At 31.8% G+C, this 17,777-nt stretch overlaps 2 protein-coding genes across 7 annotated transcripts in view; both read left to right on the forward strand.

Annotated features, from left to right (window-relative positions):
• The window catches only part of LOC126778086 (lateral signaling target protein 2 homolog), a 77,591-nt gene extending 75,080 nt beyond the window's left edge, over positions 1-2,511 (forward strand). For both annotated transcript variants that reach the window (XM_050501451.1, XM_050501452.1), the window contains exon 14: positions 157-2,511. In XM_050501451.1, coding sequence (XP_050357408.1) covers positions 157-293 — 137 coding nt within the window. In that variant the 3' untranslated portion in view covers positions 294-2,511. The remainder of the gene's footprint in view (positions 1-156) is intronic.
• A 3,142-nt stretch (positions 2,512-5,653) lies between these two features.
• Positions 5,654-17,490, forward strand: LOC126778203 (uncharacterized). Of its 5 annotated transcripts, none has more exons than XM_050501675.1 (10): positions 5,654-5,738; positions 6,112-6,173; positions 7,149-7,377; positions 7,866-8,080; positions 9,733-9,954; positions 11,068-11,178; positions 14,710-14,811; positions 15,282-15,448; positions 16,535-16,630; positions 17,400-17,490. In XM_050501675.1, exons 1-10 carry the CDS (start codon positions 5,690-5,692, stop codon positions 17,461-17,463), a joined length of 1,317 nt encoding a protein of 438 aa, XP_050357632.1. In that variant the 5' UTR covers positions 5,654-5,689; the 3' UTR covers positions 17,464-17,490. The 5 variants fall into 5 exon arrangements, with proteins under 5 accessions (XP_050357632.1, XP_050357635.1, XP_050357636.1 ...); XM_050501677.1 differs by having other exon boundaries at positions 5,738-5,880; XM_050501676.1 differs by lacking the exon at positions 5,654-5,738 and adding an exon at positions 5,749-5,891.
• Positions 17,491-17,777: the final 287 nt, after the last annotated feature.

Genomic DNA, 17,777 nt, shown 5'->3' on the forward strand with positions numbered 1-17,777 from the left:
ACTTAATATAGACTAAGTTTATTAGAATCGTGAATAAATAAAACAAAACTGTTTACTTTTGTAAACTATTTCAGCAAATGTTTACCTACCATAAATTCTATGAAAATGCAAGTCACAATAACCTTTTCTAATATAGAAACTGAACTCATATTACAGGCAAAGTGTTCTGCGCGTCATGCAGTTCGAATTCTATCCCTCTACCACGGTACGGACAAATGAAACCAGTTCGAGTTTGCGAAGAATGTTTCCAGAGTACCGCCCACGATAGACAGAGGCAGGCTACATATCGGTGAAAAAGTATATTATATGAAGACGAGCTTTGTTGACAGTTGAAAATTGTGGATTCAATATTTTTTGTGAGCTAAATTACTATTAAACTTAGAGAAATATTTGCCTAGAAATAAAATAAAAAGACACATAAACAGTTTAATTAATAAATTTAAGTGAAATTGGTTACTCCTTATTTTTGTACGAAGTTGTATTTATTTATTTCAAAAGTAACTTCGTATTGTTAAAAAATATTAATAAAAATTTTTATAAAGCAAAATAAATAAATATAAATTAAAGAAACCTATTTTTAATGCAATCTATTATTTTTTTAAATAAAATACTGTTAAAAATATATTGTAAAAAGTTCTTTGCCTGCAGCAAACCATCATAACGAAATATGGTAAAAAAAAGTTCTATTTCACTGTAACAAGGCTTGTTTTGATTGAAGCATTTTAAATTTTCGATTTTTCACCCAAAATAAAAAAAAAACAATATCAAAGAAAAAAGAAGTTTTAATATTTGTTCGATAGTTATCATTTTGCCATATTTTATGATAATTTTATTAACAAAAGACGCGATGTTTGATACAGCCAAACGGATGGTCTGTTTTATTTGATAAGAAAAATGCGCTCATATTTCTTCCATTTTCGATTGTTTTTTTTCCAAATATGAATTACATTGTGATATTGGATATTTATTCCAGAACCTTATACTAACCGTATTGACTAGCCGTTGTATTGTTACAAGGATATTTTCCATATTGACTGATGTTTCGATTAATCAAATTTTGTATAGGTTTTCAGTTTTGATGAGCTCTCTAATATATCGATAACACGTCGATCATATCAGCGAATGTAATAATTATTTAAATATTTAAATAATTATATAATAATTAAATAATTATATTATAATTATTTATATAATTATTTAAATAAAATAAAATTATACATTTTATATTAAAGCAAATATTTTATCTATATTAATTTTTAAATGAATAGAAGCTCGATCGATGTTGCTATGTTTAAAATAATTGTATCGATTTAAATATACTGAATTAAATAAAATTGGCTTTTAAATTTGCAATAATTATGTTAAAAAAAATAATAACAATAACAAGCTTTTATTTAATCCATGTACTAAAACTTATACCAGCACAAAAGTTTGGGCTAATCAACTCAATCGGTTGAGAGGAACTGGTTTTTGAAAACTCCAATTTGGTTCCAATATTTGATCCACTATACTAACGCTAATTATGAAGTTAAATAAAAGCTTGTAATATTGTGTCATAAATACCCACCCATAGACAATTTTGTTGGCTTAATGTAAGGACTCATTAAATGAAAAAAAAAAACAATAAGTGCGTTAAAATCTTAACAAAAACAAGGCAAAAGTATTATTATTCTAAGAAATGAATACCTACTATAAAAAAAAAAATTATAGCAGTATATTAAACTTAAATGTGAACTAGGAGTGTTTTTTATATTAATGAGTTTTTGCAATACGCCAATAATTTATATATATCATGTCAATTCCATTTAATACATAAGGTTGTCTATGCCTGCCTTATATACAGATTTTATTCAGCAAAAATATTGTTTTAATATTTTATTAAGAAATTAGGTGTAACACACATCAGAAAGAAATCAAAACTGAAATAAATATATTATTAAGTAGACGCGTTCAAATAGATAAAATATTTTTAAGAATTTTAACTAAGATCATAGCATCATAGATGAAGCAGGCCATAGATCAAGCAGGCGTGCTCTATGGTCTGTTTGTTTTTAAAAAAAGTATGTTAAAATGATCTTTATATTTTCTAACATTGAAATATGCCATAGATAATAATATTACAGACTAATCGAGGCAAACTACTATAAGACGTTATCTATTGCAATCATTTTCTAATAGTATGATGTCTCCGATATCTGTTTTAAATATGAATAAGATAATAATAATTAAAATAAAAATAAAAAAAATATTCCATAACTTTTTATATCCAACGGTGTTAGTAAATAGGATTTAAGTGTAATTTTAAAATTGTATGTAAATTTTGTAAAGGTTTGAGTGTTAATAAATTTTTAACTAACCACACAGTTTGAATACTGGAGCTGTCCCATAGCTTTTTGTATGTTATATAAGACGCTAATTCGATATTCGCGAGACCACAAAACGTGTAAGTGATATAATGATACTGTTATATATTTTAATCGTGTAAAATAAATGTCAGATTTATTATTAGATTACTGGAAGTTTTATTTATTAAAATTGGACCTTAAGAGTCGTAGTACCTATGTTATTATACATATTTTGTTTTTTTTTTTTTTTTTTTTAATAATATTGACAGGTGGACAAATATGACGCTTGATGGGAAGTGGTCACCACAGCTAATAGATATTGACGCTTTAAGAAATAAAAAACTTTCCTATGTCCCTCGTGCTTGTTGTTACACAAGCTCACTCCCCCTTTAATTCGAAACACAACAATATTAAGTATTGCTATTTGCGTTTATCAATTACAATATTCTTCAAATAAGAATATATAAAATTATAATTTAGTGTCGAAATGTTGGTTGGTTGATTCATATATGTAGCCGATTTCATTTGACCCTTGTTTCCTTAAGCTGCGTAATGTATACATACGGGGTTAACCACCACTGTGAAGGACGATATTCATCATTGGTTCTGCGCCTGAACTCTTTCCGGTCGTGTCGGATTGCTGTCCCATCGGATTATGAGACTTAGGGAATAGAGAATGCACCTGTGTTTGCACACACACTTGTGCACTATAATATCGCCTGCGTAGTTGGCTAATCTCTTTTAAGATTGGCCGCCGTGGCCGAAATCGGTCTGGAGGACATTATTCTGACTGAGTCATTTACCACGTAACATCACTATCAATGATAGTTACGTGGTAAATGACTCAGGCATAACAAATGTCTCGTGTAAATTATTAGTGCATGCAGCAAGAGTTAGAGTTTGTTTTACAGCTATATATAACAAGTTATTCATAGTATTAAATGTAATCTGTTTTCTTACATTGTTTTACTTTAATAAAGATATTATTAAAGCAACAACTCGGCACATAGTTGAATACTGTAATATTCACTTATTACAAATGAAATAGTGATTAAATTACGACCAAACATTGTTCATTAAGCATTGCCATAACACTTGTAAATGCGAGTACCCCGCTATGCTCATCTGTTTAATTGCCGCACCTGTAGTGTCATTTTCTTAAGATAAATTAATTTGTTTATCGTATCGTATTGTAGTATCGTTGTTACTATTTGTCTTTAGTTTGTTCTTTATTTAGTGTTTAGACTCGAACTTCGGATACTAAGTCCCAGATTATCTTAAATCAGCAGTACTCAACATGCGGGCTTCATGTGGCCTAGCCCGCCGGGCTTTTGTAGTTGGCCCGCCTAAAGTAACACATTTTATTTTCAACTATATTAAATTTACATATTTTTTTAACACCTAAATCATTTGAACTAAACAACTGCTTATGACCACGGGCACTGCAGTGTTTGAAACATCAGGAATTCATAAAAAAAATATTAAAATATATACGTGATAAATCCGTTCATAGTTATTTAATTTGTAATAATCCCGAAACCGAAATTATTGCCTAAATATTTTTTGTTTGAGGTCCGCGAGACCATGTGTAACATTTTGTTGTGGCCACATGTTTGTGACCCAATAAAGAAAAGGTTGAGTATCGCGGCTAGATCATGGACCATGGTGTAGTTATCACGTCCAAATCACGACACAGCCAGCCATACAACTATAACCGTTTTTTACGATAAATAAACTATAGTATATATATATATATATATACTATAGTTATATATATATATATATATATATAGTATATATATATATACTATAATTATATATATATATATATATATATATTATATTTATAAAGAAATGTGAAAGGTGTAAAAGATGTCCTCACTCAATACACACTGTCAAAACTAATAATTAAGAAGTTGTACGGCCAGTTCGAATATAATATATGCTTACACACAGCTAGTTCATTCACTGCTTGTCACGAGAGTGTGAAACGCATCGACCTGTGAAAGGGTGTTCTAAGGCGCGTGTATTCAACCTGTATTTAATGAAACAAACTTCGTATTTATATTAATTTAATATAATATAGATTAAGCATCGTCAAAATTTAATTTAAAATGATTACATTTTTATGAATAATTTATAATAATTACTTAGGAAAAATGTCGTAATTATAAGGAGAGTGATACGTATTAATATATATGGTTATAGCTAAGAATAGGCCAAATAACATGAACTGTGAGGGATGACGTCATGTGTGAGATAGGTTTATATGATCATTTTCAAAATAAAGTTACAACAATTCGTCAATTCAAACCTAACTCAGGTTTGAACCTTTTTGACTCACCCAACTATTTTCACATGTGTAACGCTTTCGTACCTAAATATGTGTATTATATTTATAGTATGGTAGCACATGGTGTGGTGGCTTGGTAGTATGGTACAATTTAGTGCTAAAGCATTGTGCAAGCCTGTCTGGGTAATTACCTACCACCCACTCATCAGATATTCTACCGTTAAACAGCAATACTTAGTAATGTTTCGTCCCGGTTTGAAGGGTGAGTGAGCCAGTGTAAATACAAGTGACATAATAATACATGTTAGATTCCACTGTTGGTGATATATTCGTGTACGTTCTTGCAATATAATTTAAATGTTGATGTTTCTCTCACCGTTTCCTGTTCTGAATACTTGAACAAAAATTGAAATAAGGAATAAATGCGCCAATTAATTATGAGTACTTAAAATTAATCTTTTTTATTATTTTTTTCTTATACGAATCTCGTGTTTAATCTTAAGTTCGAACAACATTAAAATATTAATGTTGACCCAAGTAAGCAAAGTCATAAATTAATAATTAAATTTCAGGCAATCCAGTTGTGTAAACAACGCAAGGGATAGAAGTGTTTTTAAAAACCAGTCATAAGATAAAGTCGCGCGAAAATAAATTAACGTCGTTAAAACACAAAATGTAAACAAACTCTCGAGACCTTTCTAATAGAAAAAATGCCGTCGCATATAGTTTCAACTAACTACAATACAATGCACAAACACAATTTCACTTTTGTAAACGTATTTAATCCGTATTTTACGTACAAATTAAATAGCATCAGAATTAAAAAGCAATTATTAATAATATAAGGTAATCGTGGGCATATTGATATATACATAGTACCTACAATTTTAAATTTGTATCATCTTTTACCGGTCCAGGTTTTAAATACCGAGTAAAATAACGCGAAAAGGCGGCAAGTAATCAAATTAAAAATGTAATTTTTAGATGCAGTCATGCCTAAAGCAGAGATTGCAGGAATGCAAAATTTTTCATCAGAAACGACACGAGCGTGATGTTATCTCTTGAATTCAGTCACGTTTTTGTTCTAACCGTTCTACGTAGTTAGTACAATTTTGTTATTCAGTTAATTCTTTTATAAAACATCTCTACTAGTAATATGTAATATAATTATAATTGTCAAAGTGTTTGTGACGTTGTCCGAAATGCGAAAATGCGGAGTTTTCACTTGGGGATAGTTCGTGGGTTAGAGAAATGTATATAATATATCTTATTTCTGAAAATGAACATGGGGTTAGAGAAGGCTAAGCTGGTATTAAAAAAATCGTTAAAAAAAGTATCTCAATCAATACTAAGTGTTTTTTTATGCATAAAATGTTTAAAAAATGTTGTAAATTAACGGAAAACTTTTAAATTATGCGCAGACGATTATGTCCTTCAAATATCTTCATGATTTGGTTTTCGTTATATTTTCAGTTTCCGTTTGCGAACGCAGAATTATGAACGGTCAACAACTTACTGCACAAAAAGGCTACATGGTACGTTTTATCACAATTGAGTTATAACGTTTTACAGTATTCATACAAATCAATATAATGTCTCATGTTCATTGCAAAACATCACAAACAACAAATACATCTTCCGCGACTTCTAGGGACTTCTACAATTTGAAACTTTTTCCACCACGTTCTTATGAGTCGCATCACGATGTTTTTTTTTTCAAAACCGATAAATAAAAATATAAACAAAGCAATGAAAATATTCAATGGTACTTGCTCGGATTTACACTCCCAACTGTCACGCTGTTATGTAAGATCCACGCGTTCTATAAAAAAAGCCGAGATGGCCTAGTGTTATGAATTTTAACCGATGATCGTGGGTTCAAACCCGGGCAAGCACCACTGAATATTCATGTGCTTAATTTGTGTTTATAATTCATCTCGTGCTTGACGGTGAAGGAAAATATCGTGAGGAAACCTGCATGTGTCTAATTTCATTGAAATTTGTGCCACATGTGTATTCTACCAATCCGCATTGGAGCAGAATGGTGGAATAAGCTCCAAACCTTCTCCTCAAAATGGAGAGGAGGCCTTAGCCCAGCAGTGGGACATTAACAGGCTGTTACTGTACGCGTTCTATACACTTAGCCCCCTCAACTTTTCTAATGCTGAAGAATAGTTGTAAGTTAGTTGTACTTGTATGTGGGAAGTTTGTTTGTTTACTTACTTTAGTAAAGCAATGTAATCTACACAGATAATATACTACATATTGCATTACAATATTTTTTCTATCACTGGAAAAAGCTTTATGCGTTCTAGTCTTAGTACAAGAGCAGAGTGTAGTAGAGAAATTCTACTATCTCAAGTCTTCGGTCTTGGTTTTACGTTTGTCAATTTCCATGAAGATGCAAACTGCGGCTGACCCAAATAACGAGATAAGACTAGGAAATTACGATGAGACTTAATAGTACAGTGAGCTTACCCCGCTTTCTTTCTTATCGATGTAAATTGAAGGTATATTTAACACGAGAAAAATCATCTCCTCGAAACTACGATTCCTGGCTGTGCGGAGGAGCAATTGTGAGTAGCTGGTATATCCTGACCTCCGCGGCTTGCGTCGAAGATGTACAGAACATGTACGCGGTTGCCGGCTACGACAAATATGTCAAAGAATCCGATCTAGACACCAATCCGTGTACGAAACACATGAAAAGAAGAATTGTTTATACTTGCCTACCTGAAGGTAAATAATAATAAATTAATTTTATCTGACAAACTGCAATATTTAATCATCAATCGCTTGCCCTTATGTTATTTATTTGGATACGGCGTGCGTGTATCTCCTCCATTAGCTTCTATCTCTAAGAGTAGTTATATCCTGAGTTATCGTTTTTATTCGGTCTGCTTACCTTATATACATAGCACTATTCGTACCAAAATTCATCATTTCCTACTACACATACTAGCTTTTGCCCTGATTTTTCCATTTTATGACTATTGAAATATCTTAAATTTTCAAAGCCATGATACTTATCAAAGACATGCTGCGTGTACAACATAAGGCCATTACGTAGAATTTTATTCGTACAAATAATTGGAGCTGTTAAAGATTAATGTATCTAATTTAATTTAGTCTAAATGTAATAAAATACGATTACTCACGATCCCATATAAATAAGCTATTTATTTAATTAAGTTTTGTTTTTTCAATAATTTCTCATTTAAATTCAGCCTATGGATTAGTTTTCGATAAACTAGAACAATGGTCTAAGCTCGACATAGCACTGGTGAAAGTTGATCAGAAGTACAAATTCAAGGACAGGTCTTACATTCAGTATTGTGCATACTTACCAAATAAAATTAATGTCAATTTCGATATTAAGTACGAAGAAGCTGGAAGAAAGGCCATTATGCTGGGTTGGGGGCACTCACTTAAATGGCGAGAGGTAATCATTCTTATAATTATAATGTCCCAATCTTAAAATTCAAAATCAATAATTTAGTCGAGTAGGCTCTTAGGAGAACTTTTGACATTATTTTACAAGATTAATTTGAGTTTAAAGTTACCACAGATCCTTAATAATTTCAAAGCGTCAATAGGGCAATACTTTACGGGCCGCCACGCTGTGTAAAAGTCGCAATCTCGATTCTGACCCCTTGGGCTATTATCGTCCCCGCAATTTATTGGAGGGGTAAATAGGCTCATCGGTTATTTCCTTAAAATACATAAATGGTTTTGGTAACATTTTTTTTTTAATATAAATTTTACTTAATTATCCAAAGGACGAATTACATTGTCTGTGGAGATTCGTTAAGAAAAAATAAATATATCTACTGCTAGATAAGGCATTTCATATCAGTCGATAGAAGTTATTCGCTAATAGAATTTGTGTACAGATCTGTGTACGTCTAATAGTTGGATATCGTCAAAGGTTAGATTTCTAGATACAGCGGTCGTGGGACAAAGAAAATTTTCGCGGATCCAATTTTTTTTTTAAACGAAATTCTTTGAAAATTGACAAAGTGAAATAAAGTTATTGGCTTAACAAGCCCTTTCGACGAAACATTATATAATCATTTTCGGTGAAATCAAGCCCCGAAATAAATTGCTTTCAGAATTAAGTAGGGATAGTTTTAACGAGTTCTATATCATCATTTTTTTTTTTTTTATTTTTTTTTTTTTATTTTATTTTTTATTTTATTTTATTTATTTGGGAAACATACAGCATAATATAATACATAAAATTTAGTAACAAAATAAATTTCACTTAAGCCAACAAAGTTTCCACTTATACAAACAAACATGGAGTGAACCTAACGATAACAAGTTATTTAACAATTTATTAAGATATATGAATAAAGTATTAAAAATAATTTAAAACAGAAAAAAAAAAAAACGATAAGTATATTACTGACAAATACAGTTTTTTAGAGCTTCTTTGAACTTAAATAAATTTTCGTTAAATATATCTATACTAGTGTAGCGTTTATTATGATTGTCACATGCTCTTACTAAAAAGCGATTTTTAGCATAGTTCGTTCTACACATTGGGACATAAAAGGTATGTTTTGAACGGGCAATGGAATGTGAGCACTTGCATTAGCACTTATATTTTTTAAGCGCTTGCATTTTGGAAATTAAGCGCTTTTTAATGCATTTCAACGATTCAAATAAACAAAAAGGCGTATAATGAATATAAAAGTTACCTAGCAGCTAAATCCATAAATAGTTTATTCTATTTGCAAACAATGTTTCTTTTATTGTTTTTTTTTTATATTAAGAAATGTGAGAGAGCTCTTGTTATTATAGGCAAAAGGGACGTTTCATTTTTACCATAACATACTTTGCGTATTGACGTATTTATATGAAGCCATCTACCTATCTATCGAAGCGTACCACTCAACAACCACTGAAAATTATTAGAAGAAAAATATCTCGTCTTATGGAAATATTTTTCCTAATTCTTTTAATTCCAAATTCAAAATAGTAGTATTTAAATATACAATGAATCGTAATAATATGATTGGAATGTTGAATCCGCAAAGTGTAAAAAACCTCGGCATTACAGTAAATATATTACAAGTTTCAAATTTCCAGATTGATGATAAAACCGATTACAACCAGAATACACTCCGTTACGCATCGACTACGATTTTTTCTAAGCATGATTGTAAACAATACTTCGACAAACCTGACCTAAGTGATCTTATAGATAATTTCATGATATGTACTTACAAGCCAGGGAATATCGATGACAAAGGCCAAGTCAAGCGTAACCGACGAAAACTTAATTTAAACGAAACATTTGGAACTTCAGATGTAAGTGTTACCTTCTTTAAAATTTCAAATTAATATGGTAATATATTGCTTAAAATTTGTTTATAATTCACTTGCATGTGTCCTATTTCACTGAAATTCTGCCACATGTGTGGAGATTGCCTCAACTCGTATTGGAGCAGCAAGCCCCAAACCTTCTTCTCGAGGGGAGAGGGGGCCCTAGCGTAGTAGTAGGACATTAAAAGACTGTTACTTTTCTTTGCTTCTTATTTGAATAAAACTTTATTTACACAAAAAATATTTACATTGTGGACTAATTAAGTATATCTAAATCAAAAATTAAAATCGATACAGTACAAATCATAACAGTGTGAAATAGCAATATTATTATTATTAAATGAACATTTGATACTTTTTTTTCTAACAAACGATTATAAACTGTATTCATATAAAACATATCCCAAAAGGATTGGAATAATATTCAAAACCCGAAATCGACTTAACTTTTTTCTAAATAATTAAAAAGCGAAATCGGAACGTTTCTAAACCGTCTACGAATAAATATTTTTTGAAATAATATAATTTTACATGTTTTAAAGCTTATTTTAATTTACATGAAATAATAACAAAACGGATCGAAACGATTTCTTTAAATTATACAGTAAAAAAAATGGTGAGTGCCAAGGTACTCAAGAGAAAGTTGTAAATACGAAATCTTACGCTGACGTCATATTACGCTCGAAATCATTCGCTTGTGTTAGCTGAGGATCGAAATTTTACGTCTACTCGTAGGACTCCCGAATTTTTAGTTAATCCCTATCGTGTACAGATCAATTATCAAGTAAAGACATGAATGCACATTTTCTTGTATATAATAGGACAAACGTTTGGTTAGTAACACTGATGTCGTAGATACAGTATGGATAAACCCGCCGGGTCACGACCCGTCTATACGTAAATCTCTTAGAATAGGTATATTGACGAAAATATTTCATTTTCATACTTAATAAAGGCTAGATATTAAAATAATAGTTTATTAAAATTTAAAGCCTTGCCTAAGGCTTTAAATTTTATAAATTATTCACTTACAATAATAGGCAAACCTAGTAGGACGCCCTGTGACAAGATGGGCCGACGATTTAAAAAAGGTGGCAGGTTCGGGATGGATGCGGACTGCCCAAGATCGGGATGGTTGGCGTTCTATGGGGGAGGCTTTCGTCCAGCAGTGGATGGCAAAAGGCTGAAAATAATAATAATAATTTAAAGGTATTTTACAAGCTTTCTGTACATAATAATAAGCTTTACACTATTTGTGTATATTTTGTATATTGTGTATATCATGCAACCTGATGTAGATTGTTTGTGCAGAAAAACAGTTTTTTTGGGAAAATATTTAAAAAATCTCCATTTTTAGATAGTAGTTTAATTAATTTTTAATTAGCTCTTCTACATAGAAAATAATGTATAGATTCCGGTATATATATAGAATAACAAGCTATTCGTCTCGGCTTCGCACGGATAGATAACAGGAAAAATTTATTTAGGATAGGATTTGCGTAAAATCCATACTTAGTGAGCGTCTACGCCGGAAAAGAAATAACTGTGACAAATTTCAAGATAGCTTAGGATATATATATGATGCTGCTGATGGTATAAATATTGTGCCACAGCGCCATCCAGCGTCGAGTTACAATAAAGTGAGGAAACCTGCATGTGTCTAATTTCACTGAAATTCTGACACATGTGTATTTTACCAATCCGCATTGAAGCAGCCTGGAATAAGCTCCAAACCTTCTCCTCGAAAGGGAGAAAAGGCTTTAGCCCAGCAGTGGGACATTCACAGGCTGTTACGATACTATTAACAAAACAATTATTAACATAAGATAAATTAGTCTTAATAATATCATAACGTACTTCAAATGTTTTGAAAGCTAATGGATTAGCATATCCCAAATTATTTACGGGTTGTGTATGTCTTTTAACAAGATAAATAGAATCCAAATCCGAATTATTCACTTACAATAATATGTTTTCGGACTGTCTACGTATTTGCCAGGTGTTATAAATATAAACTTACAAATTATTTCTTTAAGACCTTCAACTGATCTTCGTTCAATTTAGAATATATAAAAAAGTCAATATATTCTTAAATCAACTAAGCTCTTACTAATTTCTCAATGAAAATTTTACAGAAATTAATAAAACTCTTTTTATTTTTCTTGTATTTATAACTCTACAAACATGATACACCAAACGCGCGGACAGCGCGTTTGTTGTATCTTATCTATTTTTTTTGTACTTTTAATGGCTGCATGCTTATTACCAGTCAGCATCATAATCTAAGGATTAAATAATGGTTCGAGATTTAATATCCTGGGATTATTCACACACGGTCATCTGATCCCAAACTAAGTAGAGCTTGTACTATGGAAACCAGACAACTGGTATACTGTTACACAACTGGTATACTTTACAAAAAAGAGGTAGCATATGTATATGCTACTTCTTTTTTGTAAATACATACTTATATAGATAATTACACCCAGACTCAGGACAAACAGAGTTGTTCATGCACACAAATAACTATCCTTGGTGGGAATCGAACCCACAGCCTTCAGCGTGAAAGGCAAGTATCTACCAATAACGCCAACGGGCCCGTCTAAAAAAATTGGTATTCATTCGCAATATAAATATTAGTTTAAATATAACTAATCAATCACTCTTAAAATGAGGTCCTACTGAAATCAAACTTAGTTATTACTTTTGTTATATAAAATCGTATATATTATATAGATACTATATTGCTAACAATGAAATAAAATTCCTGTATACATATTATACTAAGAGAAACATGTCCCATTTTTCAATATCAATAAACAAAAAGTCTTAGATAAAGGGGTTTTATATTATTTTATTTTGACAAATGTGTACCGAAAATCTTTATTGTTACATAATTAAAATAAACCCTCAGACCCTCGTTTGTGAGAACACTTAATTATCTGAAAGCGGACGAACATATTATTTTTTTGACTTTTGAACGGGATTGCGTTACAAATTGTACTGTGATTGATTATCTCATTTACTTTAAAATTATAAAGCTTAGTGCACATTAATTTAACTGAATCGTTGACTCAGTAGCTAGCTCATAAGGCTGGCTGCAAATCATGGAGTCCTGGGGTTAAATTCGCACCAGGCCAATTTTTTTGGGTTTTTTTCTGGAACAAATAACAGTAGCAACCCGAAGTTTGGGAATTGCCATTCATAAAACTCCACTGCCTTGAAAAGTATGAGACAAAAAATATTTTTGTACTCAAAATTATCTTCAAACTATCCAATAACTTATTATCTTATAAGCAGACAACGTATATATTTCAATGTTAAGCAATACTTCATTTGTCAAATTGTATGTAGTTAAGAAGATAAGCGGGAATTAATGAACATACATACAAACATATATCCCTCCTTTTGAAATCAAGCTATAATCCCCAAACATCATCGGACCTAATTGAGTGTACACATTCAATGAGTTATATGGAAATCTCTTTAACACTGAGCACGTTTATTCAAGTACATCTGTATGTTATGTAATATGTGAATTGTATATCATGTTTGGGACAAGCTATAACTATGTATATATCGAAAATTTATACTAATATTATAAATGCGAAAGTAACTCTGTCTGTTATGCTTTCACGGCTAGAACACTAAACCGATTATGATGAAAGTTGGTATGAAACAAGATTGGGCCCCAAGGAAGGCTACTTCTTTCCCCTTCCACCAAAAAAAATCTCTCTCCCTCCTACCTAACATGCAAGTAAAGCTGCGGGCGAACAATTATATCAGATTTGATTCAAAATATCGTTTTGAGCTATATATCCGCTTATATACAAGGAACTCCTCCCAACCCAAGGAAGGACAAAGGGGTTTTATAATCCCTTTTGGGGTTCAAGCTTGCTTAATACTAAATTTTATCAAAATTGGTTACGCCGTGAAAGCGTAACAGCTAGATAGAGTTACTTTAGCATTTATAATATTAGTATAGTAATAATATATAATAAAACTACTGCTACGTGACAGGAGAGCTGTTTCATTATTCACCGAGAGAATTGGAATTTCTATTCAATGCCGCTAGCATTCTTGCTACCATTTCGCGCGTTCATGATTTTAAAATTATATTTAATTAAAGTTGTATTTAATTTTGTTTTTTAGAAAATTAGTTTAGTTACCATGTCTCGACAAACATTAAAGCTGTTGGTCCTGCGCTTGAACTATTTTCAGTCGTATCGGATTTGCTGTACAACTGAATTATGAGAGTGAGAGAAAATGAGTGCACTTGTGTGTGCGTACACACTTTTATACTTTAATATAACTATGCGAGTTTGCTACTCTCCATCGAGGTCGCTGTGGACTTCATCACCTATTTAAGCGCTCAATATAAATAATTCTCATAATATATAATATATTATGTTTGCACACATGTTTGTTCGCTGTAATATCTAGTACGCAGTTGGCTGGTCTTTGATATTGGCTTCCATAGTCAGTCAGACAAGAGTACATTATATATAGGTATTACAATACTATCTGAGTAATTTGACAACTAATATTCATTAAGAAAAGCATTCCCTATAGTAATTTATTAGCACAAACTCAAAAAAAAATCATATAAAAATGATGAATAGATTACAGTTTGAATCTTGTTTTGTAAGTATATAGCTTGAGATAAGTTTCTTTTTGCGTTTTTGTGAATTCCCGGTGAATTAAGTCTCCGGCAAATCTAATTAAGACATTTCTTTTCAGGGTGCTGTCGAAAAAATCGGGACAAATGTATCTCAATGTCATGATGAAAAACCTTCAAGCTTAAGAATGTTTAACGTGACTCGAAGACAAGGAATATGCCAGGTTAATTACTATTTTAATGATTATTATAGAGCATATGATAATATAATAGTTTGTATATGTCCCACTTCTGGCTTGAGGACTTGTCTTTTTTAGAAAATAAGGTTTGTAGTTTTTTTCGTCATGCAATGTGGCTTGATGAATGACACATGTGGCAGATTTGCATCTGGGTTTCTTCACTATGTTTTCTTTCGTTGCGGAACACAAGATAAAGTATAAATACAAATAAATTAAATATAAACTTAGATGAGCTTGTCCAGGTTTGAAGACGCACACGGTAGTATGCGAAAGTGATCCCGCGGCGTTCCGCGTTAAGACGGAAAGGGAAACGCGTGATGCGTTTTTCCAGCGACAAAAAAAATGTCTTGAAGAAGCAATTTTTGATTAATCAATGGACCATATCGGCTTGCATATAATAAATTGCTGTATGTATTTAAGCTCTATTTTCTGTGATTTAAATGAAATTTTTTTAGAACGACCACGGTGGTCCTCTCGTAAGTTGGGTGGAGGGCGCTGAGTACGTCATCGGCGTAGCCTCTGTGTTCAGAATAAATAGCAAGTCGGAGTGCATGGGCCCTAATCTCTTCACGAGTACCGCTCGCAACAAGATCTTTATTGATTGCGTTCTTAATGAGAAAAAGTAAGGGAATTATGTAAGTAATTAGTAGTAACGGTTCCCTAATATCCCACTGGTGGACATAAGTTTTGGAGATTATTCCACCACTGCGTATTGTTAGATATATTTGTTATATATTATTGCGAAACATCCGATGGCTGGCTAGCTTTCTTCCGATGTTTCTTCGTCGCTGAACAAACTGTTAATTATAAACACTAATTAAGCCTATCGAAACTTACCGGTATATATTTACACTTATGTACAGTACGAATACAATTTTCCATCCAATTTAAACTAGAAAAGCATTTTCTTGAGAGTATTGTTAAAAGAGTATTTTCAAAAAATAGTGAATTCATTAAAAAATTAAATTAATTTCAAGCTGTAAATTGTGTTTGATTCGAACACGATTGTGATTTTGAAAGACCGATGTTAAACTAAACCTAATATCTAAAAAATCTATATAAGATTTCATCACTCCCAAAATCTTTGACAGTATGTTATTTGGAACCCATAATTAAGTAAATGTTTTTGCTTTGTGTCATATTTATAACATCGATAAATTGATTATTCTATTTAACTGACGTAACTTGTTACAAAAATTGGTTAAATAGAGTTACTACTGGGTTTCTTGCTGGTGCTTCTTGGTAGAATCTATGATGATGATGATAATGATATCCTCTAGACCGATTTCGGCAACGGCGGCCAATATCAAGAGAGATTAGCCAACTGCGCAGGAGAAATTATAGTGCACAAGTGTGTGCGCAAGCACAGGTGCACTCTTTATTCCCTAACTCTCATAATCCGATAGGACGGCAATCCGACACGACCGGAAAGAGTTCAGGCGCAGGACCAACGGCTTTACGTGCTTTCCCAGACACGGGAGCGTATACACTACCAACTTCCAGACTCCGGGCTGCTACTGAGAATTTTCTGACAAAAAAACCCAATATTTTTTTATTGGCCCGACCTGGGAATTGAACCCAGGACCTCCGCGTTTCTGGCCTTACATCAAGCTTTAGACCAACAAGGCAGTCAAGTCTATATAGTATATAGTATCTAGTATAATATAATTTTCACCATAATATAATTAATCTTAGTTTTCACATGTAGTATTTTAAGAAGAAATTCGATATGTGATAAGCCAGCCAGCGAGAAGGGCTTTAATATGATAGAACGAAACGTATCTTGGATTGACCATCTTGACGGGTAAGCATTACATAGTCGTTGTCCTTCCATTTCACAACGTCCAATAGAGTTAAAAATATACACATTTAATGCAACATTCTGTTGAGTTTTTTTTTAAGTTATAGGTAGGTGGACGAGCAAATGGGCCATCTGATGGTAAGATGTCACCACTGCCTATAGACATTGGCGAGGTAAGAAATCATAACCAATCCTTACGTCGTCAATGCGCCACCAACCTCGGGAAGATTTTATGTCCCTTTTGCATGTTATTTGCACTGGCTCACTCTCCCTTCAATCCGGAACGCAACAATACTAAGTATTGCTGCTTAGCGGCTGAATATCTGGTGAGTGGGTGGTACCCACCCAGACAAGCCTGCACAAAGCCCCTTATACCAGGTGAAACGAGACACATGTCCAAAGACATTGTCCATTTATTGAAGAAAATATTTCTAGCAGATTTGAATTTTAAAATTAATATTTTAGTACTTCCAAAAAAGAAATTGCTTCAGTTTGCCTAAATAATCCTTTTAAACAAAACTTAACTACATATATCCATTACCAATACACTTAAAATAGGACTACCTTCCAAAAATAAAAATTAAATTCGGTTCATACACAAAAAAGTTAACGTGAACATACATATAGAAATAGTAGTCTCCACTCATGTGTGAGGGGGAGGGAGGGGGTGCACGTGGTACCTTATAATTTTTTTTCTGTTCCCCTAATGAATACAGCAATGTTATCAAATTTGTTTATACATAAGTACTTAATTTATTTTTTATAATTTTAGCTCTGATGAAAATGAAAGGATACATAAAAGGCCTCAGATACCAATCAGTAATTATAGAGGGTAAGAATATTAATAATAAAAACTAATAATAAATCAATTACGATTTTCAATACAATACTCTTTTCTTTCAAAATCATTTCACGCAATCTTCATTGACGTCTAAAAATTTCAAATAAAGACTCGTTGTAAGCTTCGAATATTGAATATATTCTGAATTTGTATTGTTTGCAAGAATTTAGTAGATATGATGCTAGATATTAAAATGGATTTTCTTTATACTTAACTTTAATAAATAAATTCTTTTGAAAAGATATATTTCTAAGCGTCTTCAACAATGATATAGTCTATTTAGATACAAATATGAATCGTGCTACATCA

This window comes from Nymphalis io, chromosome 25 (assembly GCF_905147045.1).
Source record: "Nymphalis io chromosome 25, ilAglIoxx1.1, whole genome shotgun sequence".
In the NCBI taxonomy this organism is placed as follows: domain Eukaryota; kingdom Metazoa; phylum Arthropoda; class Insecta; order Lepidoptera; family Nymphalidae; genus Nymphalis; species Nymphalis io.